Consider the following 12,449-nt stretch of genomic DNA (forward strand, 5'->3'; position numbering starts at 1 on the left):
CTCTCTCTCTGCTGCACTGTTTGCAATCCTCTATTTCACCACTAAGTGTCTCTGTGCTCAAATCTGTACATTTCTTCCTGCTACTCGTGAACTCATTTACAATCCACAGTCTGGTTTTATGCCACATACATTGTTGCTTTTCTCTTTCCATTAACTGTCATTTTATGCTTCGGACTGTTTCCTTATGGTCAGCTATTACCTTTCCAGCACTTTGGATCACAAACACAGTCTTGGCGAGAGTATGTGCCACATGATACAACATGATTCATTTATCAGTTTACAGTTTGAAATGCAGCACCGCGCTGCTTGACAAATATTTATACAGAGATAAATGACTTTAGTACACGAAGACAGCATTATTGTCTATGATTTTACGAGTATGCACACATTGATTTTTAGAGAACATGAGCCTGTTAAAAGGTACTGGGTAATAACAACAAGTGTTCCTCGAATTTTATTGACCCTGTTTCCCACTAAAGCTTAGTAAAATGCAATAAAGTATAAGACTACCGTAAACTGCAGCCTTCAAAATAGAGTTTAATCAGCATGTTTTTAGAACAGTGCAATATGAAAAAGAACATAAACTAATCCAGCGATCAATCCTACCTTCGGAAAAAGGGCTGTTGTAAAAGGTTGGTTTCATTTGTACTTAAATCCAAACTGACTGTATGCTATAGTTACAGATGGGATTGTTAAGGTAGTTCACACTTAGATCTCTTTGTACTTGTTCCCACTAAAACTGAAGACGTAACCGTTCAGTCATCCACAAGCCAGCCTCTCTAATCCCCAGGGTACTTTAAGCAGATAATTTAAAATGTTTCCTGCAGGTTGAACTGAGATCAGCATCTGCATCTCAAATGGAGTGTGTAATGTGTTTTGTAAATGCATTACCAATGGGAGTTCAGCATGTATGGCTGCTTTGGCTAAATTAGGAATAAACCACACTGTAAACACATAACCAACAATAGGTCTGTGAGCTTGTAATCATGAACAGAAGATGAGGAATGTAACTGATTTTGAGTAACTATTCTAGATTAATGCCTAAAGAATCTTTTCAGTGAGCAAGACAGTTTTTATTAGATGACATCAATTTGAATTATAAATAAAATGTGAAAAATCTGGCAATCAGACTTGGCTTTTTGATGACAACATCCATATTGTACAGAGTTTAAATATATTTGCAAGGCTACTTATCTGTTTTTACCTGTCCTGTTTTAGTCTAAAGGCCACTTTTGAGGTGACTACCAATGAAGCTAGTTTTTGTATACATCGCTTTGTATCGGCTGTGGTTGTTTAAGAAGTGTTTTACAAGTAAAATTGGTATGGTGTGGTATGGAAATTCAGGATAAAGTTATTCGGCAGATAAATCAAGAGGTACACAATTGCAGAATACCTTCACATCTTTAATCCCTGGTTCAGTATGTGTTAAGCAGTTTACATACAAAATGATCAATGGCTGCAACGTTGGTTTCCCTTTGAATGACTTAATATGTACATTATGGGTCCTTTATCTCTGACTAACTGAGACTAGAGCCCTCCTTCCGTTACAAGACTTGACAAAAACCCAAAGGACAAATAATTCGGGGTTAAATTCATGTTTACATGTTGAGTTTTATTCTAACAGTTCAGGCTTCTTAAAAACACTTTTTAATTAATATTTTTCTTTAAAAAATGACTTTGTAAAATCAATTCCTATTTTTTTTGTCATTTACAACTTTAAACTCTGGTGGTTTCTTTTTCATCACCTGCACACTCTCACACTAATATCATGTCAACTCCAGGTGTCCCGTGTTCCCATGCAAACCAGCACGATCATGCCTGAAGTGTTTGCCTATCCACCTGCTCATTTGTATGTGGTTTTTCGTTACTCGTGTCTGCAGCTACTGAAAGGATAGCACTAGAGCATCCAGCATCCAGTGAAGTTGAGATGAGGACAGCTTGATTTATTTTCAGCACTGTTTTTAATCATTAAAACGGTTTCAATAAGGTGTAGGCGCATCTAAATCTTCAGCTCGTTTTAGCTGACTGGACGATTTACTGCGGGACAGGACTGAAGAAGAATGAAGGGCACGTTGGCCTGATCAAAAGTAATCGGCGGTCATTAAATTTGAGCATCTTGCTTATGTAACATGCTGGGAAGCCCGTTGGGTTGGTCGAGCTCTTGACGCTACACCGTGACGACGTGAGGATCTCACAGACGCGCACGGGGACCTCTTATCTCCATCAGGGATGGAGGTAGATTCGATTAAAAGGAGACAAGTTCATGCTTCCCTCGGTGTGTCTGAGGACCCCGTGATGCGACAGGGAGGGAGACAGTCTTCGTCCTCCTTCGTGCACCACCAGTGAGACCGGGATGCGGTTTTCCGGCAGTGTCGGTCGCTAACTGAGCCCATTTTGACACCAGGAGGAAAAAAAACCATATTGGCGTTCTCTGCTGGAGGTAACACTCGGGAAGCATGGCAGGCGCAAAGCTGACGCCCTCTCCCTCGGAGATCGACCCAGACGTCAAGACCGATGTGCAGAAAACACCAGAGCCCACCTGGGTCAATCCCTCCAACCCTCTCCGGACCATCGGCTCTTTGGGGAGCGATGTCGACCAAAGGTAGCTGCCGCAGATCCGCACCAAAGGCGCATGTTTCTAAATGCAGCTCGCTTGCACACACGCAGCATCCTCACGGTAATACGGTGTTGCAAGCGACCGGCACATCAAGTCTTCCTAATAACTTGGCTGGTAATTAACAGTAGTCGTAATCAATATTTCATTACCATTAAAGCTGTCCGCCTGTAAACTGACATTTCCCACAAATTTACAGCGTAGTGTGGGAACTACGGTAGTTACGCATCGGGTCCTACAGGCTATATTTTCCCATTGGGATTAAACATTAAGGCAACCAGTACGACTCTTTGAGTCACTTTCACGACAGATGGCTGAATGATCGCAAACATTTCTGTCGTGAGTCATTTTGCTCCAGGCATCAATGGGATTCATTTAATGACTGCAGTGTATGGGATTACATAATTCAGTGGATGCTGCATTCCCATTACAATTTTATGAATCTGAGAGTTTTTGTGGGGTAGAAGTAGTCTTTTGCAGGTTGCATGAGCTAAGTTTTTTTTTAAATATTATTAATGCATATATATTAGATTGATAGATGAAATAAAAATGCAAACCACAGGAGAGCTCCTCACATACCCCCTCCCTATATAAAAATACTACATGTTATTTCACAATGTGCGGGCACCAGTCCATAAAATCTGCTTTTACTCTGCTACAATTTGATAGACAAATTAGATGTGGTTCCTGTAACAACTGAGGGATGCATTTTTTTTCCTTTCAGAGACAAAAGAACTCAAGAGCTGCAGAAATGCTGCTGTTCAAGCTAATATTTGCACTGTTATCTGCAGGTTATGAGGTTGGGTTGACTGAAAACAGAGTGTGCTTATTTGGCTGTGCTTCAGAAACTACTGCACAGCCAGTATGCTGGTGGTGCAGTGTGCCCTGTCTCTCAATATTTATAGCACATATTTTTCTTCTCACTTTTTATGTGAAATACTGATATTTATCTGCATGTTTGATCAGATCTGCTGGGATTTAATCTGTTCTGAATGATGGAACATTTGCTGTTGGTTGTGATTTTAATATCCATATTGAGGCTACAAAAGCAACAGAGTGGCATGGGAAATAGCTAAACAACGTGATTACAGGAAGAATGTCAAATGCAGCACATTTGGATCAAAAAATCATAATCCTAAAATAACTGGCTACATTGTTTATTAGAAACTTTAATAAAAACAAAACAAAAAAAAAACCCCTTTAATTAAATATCGAGGATAGATTAGAAACATTCAGTTTTTACCACAGAATCCACCCTTCACTTTCTCAGCTAAAACCATGGGCAGAATACACACACCTCTGCAAAGCTGCCTCCCCGAGGCAAACGCCTCAACTTTAGCTACTGGATTTTGGATGACAGATCTGGAAGGATGTCAGAGTTTGTTACAGAGTTGGCAGAGATGTCTAAAGCCCTGAGAATTCAGGTGGACATAAATCAGAGTTGAGGCTTGAGCTATCACTAAATGGGAGCCATCTATTGATTCCGTTCAGTTCCAATTATTCATATAGTCCATACTGGTTTCTCAAGAACTTTACCTTGCAAAGTAAAGCTCTCACAACATCACAGGGACAAACCCAGTGATTCATATTGATTTTTGTCTTCAGTCTTCCTTTTTTCAGTGTTTTTTGTCAAGCTTTATTAGCTGTCAAATCCTAACCGTTATGTTCAAACGGATGTTCAGTGTGGTGAACATGACAGTAGAGCAGATAACAAAACATGTCTACTAAAAATTGCAATTACAGCTGTGATCAAGACAATGAAGACAGAGGTTTAAAGTCCTATATATGCAAATAGGTGAGCTCAGTCATCAGTGCTACCAAAAAAAATAGGAGAAATATACACTAATGAAAACATTATTCACAGATGACACATCAGTACTTGTGATGATGATGATACTGGCAAAGACAGTGAATAATTAGCCAAAATTATAATGTGTGATTTTGACACTGAGGGAGGAGATGAAGCTTTTGAAGGTGGATATAGTCAAAGTGACAGTTCAGATCCGTAAGAGCAATTAAAACCCAACAAAAGCCAGTAAGTCTGTTGGCAGCTGAACACTGTAAGAATAGGTTTAGAGACACTGAACAATATTGACTATTGCTTTATTGCCATCCAAGACTGTTTAAAGGGTTGTCTAGTACACTATCTACAAACGGGTTGGCTGTAAAACCTAATGCATTAATTGGCCAGTTGCCCTGAGCGCGGTCCATCTCCTTTGTTTACAAGGTAGCGAGTTTTGTTGACAAGGGCTTATATCTTAATTGAGGACATAAATTAATAAAAGTTGGCCTTCATTTTCATCCAATCATTACATGACCTGATATCTGCAGAGATAAAAAAAAAAGTGTATTAATTTATCCAAGTCACTTGCAGGGTGATGTCTGTAATCTGAGAGCTTTCTGGGTTGTGAAATGTGGTCAGCGGGGATTTCTGTCCAGCGGGCGATTTCTGTCCAGCTGGCTCAGGAATGAAAGGATGCGGAGAGAGTAAAAGAATCAATAATCTGGTCCATCGTATAGCACGGTCTATAGGGAATTCATCTATTTTGGCATAATTTACAACACCTCTATGTTTGTTTATATCGATTCTCTATTGACATCTTAATATTGCAGGCAGTGAGAGACTAATTAAGTCTTGGAGGATTTTCAGTAACAGAGAGAGAAGGATCATCTTTTAAACGCGGGATGTGGTCAGAACTGATAAACACATGCAGATTTATTTTGGCTTCGTCCATCTTCTCCACCACTTTGTCCTCGCAGTGAAAAATGTGTTTGCAAATCGAGCATTTGGTCTGCCTTGCTGAGGCACTATTATGCACTGTATATTCTCACTAAGAATGGACCAGGATATTGCAAAGGATGATTTGAATTTTTTAGGTCAGCTGCGTAAGAACTTGATAAAAGGCAGAGTGACTGATGTGCAGCGTAGGCTTTATCCCATTTGACATTTCAGCAACGCAGAGCCTTCCACAAAGCTCACGTCTGTCAGTCCAGAGTGCTTCTGCTTTTTTAGCCAAGTTAGCAAACTACTTGTGTACTTGTATCCTTGTACACTTAATATTACCTTTTCAGTATTAAAGCATCAAAGTTGACTTTAAATTATTAAATTTGTGCAAAAATGCTGGGCAAGTAGAAGGTCGCTGGTTCAGTTACAGTCGAACAAACAAATCACCATTGGTGTTTTGTCAGGGAGGACAACCAGGCTAAATCAAAAATGCAGAGCTAGCTGCTGTGCTGACCCCGTCTGGCAGGGGAGTAGCCGAAAGTAGCTTTTATAGTAGGATTAAGTAGAAAACTCAATACGGCCACAAAACTGCTGTTCGATTAGACCCAATAATCCCAAAGATATAAAAGGGACAAATTCCACAGTATATATGTAATATGTGATAAGGTTTGTCTTTGTGATGTTTATTATTGCATCAGCAGAGATATTATAGGTAATAATTCTTTACTGTACCTGCTCTAAGTAGTAACTTATGCTAAGTAATATTTGACACTGTTGCAAAGCATATAACCTCCCTTCATTCATTTTGTTACTCCAGTTTTCAAGATTTAAAGTGGAAGAATAGTATATATTATATACCAGAATGATACTTTTGCTGTTAGCTTTTTCTGTGAATACAGACAGAAAATGTGATGAGGGAGCAGGGGAATAACATTAGGTAAAGGTAATGGGAGTTGACTTGGGGAAGGTGCGACTAAGGGCATTTTGACCATTTAGTATCTTTACCATCTAAACTTCAGTCTAGGATTACTGTATGAAATGGAGATGCTGCAGTGTGAGTCTCTTGAGTTGCTTCTGGGATGTGTGGAGAACAGTATGGCAAGCTACCAGACTGAAAACTACACTTCCCATTTGCCTTTGTAATTTCTGCAGTCATAAAGTATAAGTGCATGAAGCCATCCCACATTATCTCTGTAGCTCTCACAGCTGAATGTTACTGGAAAACATACGTTGAAAGTGCTGGTCATGTTGCACATAACTCAGTACCTCCGCTCACACCTTCGCTCCAGATCTGCTCCAAAGAGGTGAGAATCAAGTTGTTCTTTACTGTAATTATTTGATCTTAAGTATACTAAGGCATGACGTTAATGACATAATCTAATAACGTCTGAATTATAATTGAAAACGGGACAGATTAGACTCTGCATCCAGTGTATCTGTTGTAAGCTAGTCTCCATTCATTTTAGCCTCTAAATTGTTTAAGCTCTTAGTAGCCAGATAGCATCTTTATTGACCAGTAAAGTGCTGTGAAATATCCACCAAATCACTAGCGGGATCACAGCAGAGCAGTGATGGTCCTGTTTTTATGTACATTATCTCTTATATAAGCCGACTAATCATTTGCTCATTGGTTTAACTCTGAATTAACATCTCAAACTGCTGAAATGTAGTAATAAGCAATGATAATATACTAATAAAACTGTTAGAAAATTAGTAAAGTGTTGCATTGCAAACCTGGTTCAGTGTGTTTCGTATGGTTCAGAAATTTCCCAAAAATGTCCAGCAGTCCACATTTTTTTTTAATCTTAAAGTTCTGTGTGTGCTAAATTCTCAAAGTGAATTTACTGAATTGAATCTGTCTTTCAGAAGTGGAAAATGTGATGTTATTAATCATTTAAGGTTGTAGAAATGTTTTTAACATCATTCTAGATTACTTGAAGAAAGAATTGCTTGGTTTCAGGTAGGGCTGCACGATTTTGCGTAAAATGAGAATCACGATTTTTTTGCTTAGAATTGAGATCACGATTCTCTCACGATTTTCTTTTCCAGTATAAATATTTATTGCACTTATTAACTGCACATCAACTTCAGGTGAGACTGAACATAAAAACAATAAATAAACATAAAAACAACAAATGTCTCACATTATGTCGTTGCCGCAAAACGTTGTACTGCTTGAAATTCCATCTCCACCGTTGCTCGACACTGCGTGTATAGAGCAGGTAGTGCAACAATAGAAAAATAGTTGCGGGACGGCACTGTGTAGCGTTTGTCTAGGGTGTTGATCATTTTCCTAAATCCCTCGTTTTGCACAGTGTTGATGTGCCATATCTTTGGTCAGGTGATAAGTAATAGCCTCCGTAATTTCTTTGTGCCTGCGGGAGTTCGACGGGTATAGGGAAGCGCTGTATAAGGTTCCCGTTATTGATGTTTGGGTGGTTGACGGGGTTTTTTCCCCTGCCAATTTTAGCAGCCAGCTTCTGTATCGCGTGGTATAAGGCTCCGCCCTTGTCATTTGTTGAGCAGGAAGAGTGAGCGCTTGTTTTCATGCAGATTACGTCCCGGATCAAAATGCTTACAATCTTTTTTTTTTTTTTTTTAATCGTTGTCATTTGGAAATGAGATCGCACATAAGTATGAATTGAGATCGCAATTTTCTAACGATTAATCGTGCAGCCCTAGTTTCAGGATATTGAGCCATTAGAAGAAAGTTGCAGATAAATGAGTGTACATGGACACTGATCTTTGGAAATTAGAATGAAACCCATTTTCACTGGCATGTTGGAAGTGAGAGCCATTGTTGAGATGGTAAAACGTGCTTGATTAATTACTGAAATGGCAAAGTCCTCCCTTGTGACCTCTCTATTTCCTGAGTGGAATGGACAGTCCATTAGTCCATTTAGAGTTTTGACAATCTTCTCAACGCAAACCTCTCAGCTCTGCAGTCTTTATTTTCAACACATATTCATCCACCACCTCTTTTTTTATAGGTTTGACTGATATAAAGACCTTGTTCATGTAGAGATTTCAAAGACAATTCAACCCACCCTTTGTCCATTCACTTTTCCCCAAAATTGATATGGAATATTTTTAAATATACTCCAGACACTGAAGCAGCTTACTTACTAGATTAACAGTAAATTCCAATTTTTTTTTTAGTTTTTGGGGGTTATTGGGATATTTTCATAGGTCATAGTGAATACTTAAGGGTGGAGTGGGGGCAGCTGAACATGTGGTGTTACCTGACTGAATATAGTATACATATAGTATGTATACATACCGTTTACAAGAGTTAAAGGAAAGGGCTGTGCTGTGATTTCTTCTATATTTACTTTTACCTCAAGTTCATAAGTACGAAGACAGAATATCACATTTATTTTTCTCTCACACAAAGCTAAGGTATATTTTCTCACTTTAAAACAAAGGAAAGTAATGTCCTAATCCCAAAGTGATACTCTGAATATATACCAAATGAAAGCAGTGTACAAAAGAAGAATCACTGGTATTAAAATGAGAAAAATCTGTGTAATAAAAGTCTGCCCCATGAATGGCCTTTTGACTCAGACAAGACCCCAGACAAGATTTTTTTTTTCCATGAAATTTGTACCTGTGTAATTACTTTGTTCATGTTGTTTCCATTTTTGAATCTGTGACGTCATGTATTACAGTATAAAAGAAAAATCCCATTTAAAAACTCATACGTTTTGATTTGTTGTCAGACAAAAATGCACACTATATTCTATAAAATACTACAACTTTCAGCCTCAGTAAGAAGAATGTAAGAAAATAATCGACATAAGACTACTTCTTCTGCTTCAAATCAAATTGTACATTTAACCTGTGACCCTTTGCGCCTCAGATCTATTCATTTGTTAGTGAGTGAAATTATCTGGGTATGTCTCTGTTTGTCACCTCCCTCAGTGTTACATACTTCCTCTCTTTTAACGGTCATCTCAATATGGCAACTTTGAGACTGACCCTGAGGATGTGTACACTGACTCCCTGTGGTTTGCGTTAAGTGTTCCATCTGTTCTTATGGTTAACTTAATGCTTTTTTATGTCACGTTAACCTCAGATATAACCAGTATCCACTGTAAATGTTTATATTTACTTGCATGTGAAGTTTAATGGTGACTTAATGAAACCTGGTGGAAAAGTCTTGCAGTAAGAAACAGCCACTCAAATATAGTATTTGGTTAACCTGTTTATTTTATATGCCTTAGGTAGAATTCCTTTAGGAATTTCACTAACATATTGTCACATTCCACTTTGGCCTTTCTTGCTGCACAACTGATTTAAAATTCTCTCTGAAGTTTGAAATTGGCTCCATTATAACTAAGATGCAAGTAATGAAACTACATTGCAGTGGCATCATTTTCTTGCTTTTCATCCTTTCCTTCCCTTTCCTGATTTCTTGACCCCACTCTCTCCTAACCTGTACCTATCTGTGTCCGTGTGTGCTGCGTCCAGGTATCAGGAGGAGTACAGTATGGACTCAACCAATGCCCAGTAAGTCTCTGGCAGCATCATGCTTGCATGGCATGGATTGTGTCTGCAGTGATAACTGGACTGCGAGCACCAAAGCATATGCATAAAGCACTTTTCACTGGATTTTGCCTACACCATGTGTAAACATAATGCCATTACTGTGATAAGTTGCAAAGTTGGTAGATGATGCAGAAAGGTCATTCTTTGGCTACCTTTTCAACAGTTGTTGTTGAAAAGATGTTTGGTCCATTTATGAAAACTGGCCACATTTGATCATACCACTGTAAATGTTGGAAAGGTAGCTTTCAATAAAGTAAATGCTGGTGTATTTGTTTTTCAACTGAATGTGCACGCCAGGCTTCACCACTTCAGTGTTGTCAATGTCCATTTGTGGGCTTGAAACATGCAACTGTGTGAGTAAATATGACAGAATTCCTAGAAAAACAAAGAGCTAAATATTGTTGAAATGGGGGCTGAAAACACTAACATGGAAATTATTCACGCCTTACTTACCATATAATGTGCATGTTGGTGAGTTGAAAATCATTGAAATGTTTATCATCTTTTAGACCGACCGAGTTAGATGGTCTTTTTTTTTTTTTTTTTTTTTTTTTTTACTGCAATACCTTTTGGGAAATTGAGACATTTCAGTGATAACTCAGATTTTGGGTTGTGGCTGTAGGTGATGGATCATCAATAACGTGGTAAAACCTGAATATGGAATCTGTAGAATTCCTTCTCTTCTGTAGGTGATTTTCCTTTAGCTGTCAGAGTTATGACTCGAAATGACAAGTGCAAAGTGTAAATGTATACCAGTCAACAACATCATCGAAACCTTTTCTACAGTTTCACATTAAAACAATACATTTTAATGAGATGATCAATGTTATTTGCATCCCCTGTCAGTGGTTATTATTGATGTGACTGACTGGTACAAGTCACATCATCTCTATGCTGCAATTGTTAGTCATGTTGCAATGAAGTGCTGGGTTCTTTCTGTGTGGGGCTGTAGGTGTGAATGTGACCGTGAATGTTGGTTTTGCCCCTGATGTTGCTCCTGATGGCTGGAATAGATTCCATCCATGAATTGGATAAGTGGATGTTAAGAAAATGGATGAATAAATGGGGGGGGGAAAGATTTTCCAGCATATATATATTGGTGTTTGAATTATTCAGATCTAAAAGTTTGAATAAACAAAAACAAATTTATAGTCAGATTATGGTTTATTTATTGAACTTGTACAGATAGAGGAAGTTTGTAGTGTTTATGGGAGCAGTTGTCTTGTCTTGTCCAACATATGAATAATGTGCAATAGCAGCTATGGTTAACCTGTAGATGTAAACACCTGCCAAACAAACATTGAATTTGTGACACGTTCTGTAACATTATTAATCCTTCAGCAACATTAATGCTCCAACCTTTTACCGACACACCGCAAAAGAAGCTGAAATGTCAAGATCCTCCCCTCCTTTGTCAGAAATGACAGGTCATTTGACCTTTCAAGGCTGCGGTTTTATTCTTGATTAACCATCCTGTCAGTAAACTGGGAATGGTAATGTCACATACACTAATGACAGTGAATCTGTGTGTGTTTACTCTATCAGTTATCTGTTCATTTATTTGTTTTTTCTGACTGTCTGTGTAACAAATGTATATGTTTAACTTAATTTAATGAAACCACAGTTAACAGAAAACATATTTGATTACTATTCATTTTCCTTTGGCTCTTATTGAAAACGCTTGTTCAAGAAACACTGGTATAACTTGTCAGCAGCAGACCTTTCAGCTGTGGTTGCTAATAGAATACTTCGTACTGCTGTGTAATGCTACTTTGTTGGCTATGCAGTTGGAGGTTGGGTTGAACATTGTGGGTGTGTTGAGCTATACGCATGTGTTAACTAAAAAGTGCTTAATTAAAGGCAGTGCATTTTAACACGGTGTTAAAGGATACGCCTTTTAAACTGTATTCACTGTGGGGTGATTGACCTTGTTTCCGTGGTGCAGCAGTTGCATTACCCTGGCAACACCATGAGGAATCTTGAAGTCATTTTTAACTAGGATATGTCCTTCAGTGCGCATCATCAATATGTAGGACTGCTTTCTTCCATTTGCGCAATATCTCCAAAACTAGAAACATTGTGTCTGAGAGTGAAACTAGAAACTAGTATTACTTCTAGGCTGGACTACTGTAATTCGTTATTATCAGGATGTTCTACCTGTACCTGAAAAGTTTTCGATTGATCCAAAATGCTGCAGCAAGAGTACTGACAGGGATTAGAAAGAGATAGCATATTTCTCCTGTAATGCTTCTCTTCAATAGCTCCCTGTTAAATCCAGAATTAAATTTAAAATTCTGCTCCTTACATACAAGGTCTTAAATAATCAGGCCTCATCTTGTGTTAATGATGTTTTAGTACCATATCACCCCTTTATGGGACAGACTTCTCGTTCCTAGAGTATTTAAAAGTAGAATGGGATGCAGAGCCTTCAGTTTTCAGGCCCATCTTCTGTGGAACCAGCTTCTAGTTTGGATTCAGGAGACAGACACTATCTCTAGTTTTAAGATTAGGCTTAAAACGTTCCTTTCTGATAAAGCATATAGTTGGGGTTGGATCAGGTGA

At 38.4% G+C, this 12,449-nt stretch overlaps 1 protein-coding gene across 17 annotated transcripts in view; it reads left to right on the forward strand.

Annotated features, from left to right (window-relative positions):
• The window catches only part of kcnt1b (potassium sodium-activated channel subfamily T member 1b), a 69,881-nt gene that overhangs the window by 16,000 nt on the left and 41,432 nt on the right, over window positions 1–12,449 (forward strand). For 12 of the 17 annotated variants that reach the window (XM_005743099.2, XM_005743090.2, XM_005743095.2 and 9 more), the window contains one exon: window positions 9,810–9,848. The exons of 3 other annotated variants lie outside the window; for them this stretch is intronic. In XM_005743099.2, the coding sequence (XP_005743156.1) occupies window positions 9,810–9,848 (39 nt within the window). Of the gene's footprint in view, window positions 1–1,868; window positions 2,603–9,809; window positions 9,849–12,449 lie in introns of those variants that run through there. 2 more of the 17 variants (XM_005743098.1, XM_005743100.1) reach the window with 2 other exon arrangements.

The sequence above is a fragment of the Pundamilia nyererei genome, unplaced genomic scaffold, assembly GCF_000239375.1.
Source record: "Pundamilia nyererei isolate P.nyererei 1_Seehausen unplaced genomic scaffold, PunNye1.0 scaffold00127, whole genome shotgun sequence".
NCBI lineage: Eukaryota > Metazoa > Chordata > Actinopteri > Cichliformes > Cichlidae > Pundamilia > Pundamilia nyererei.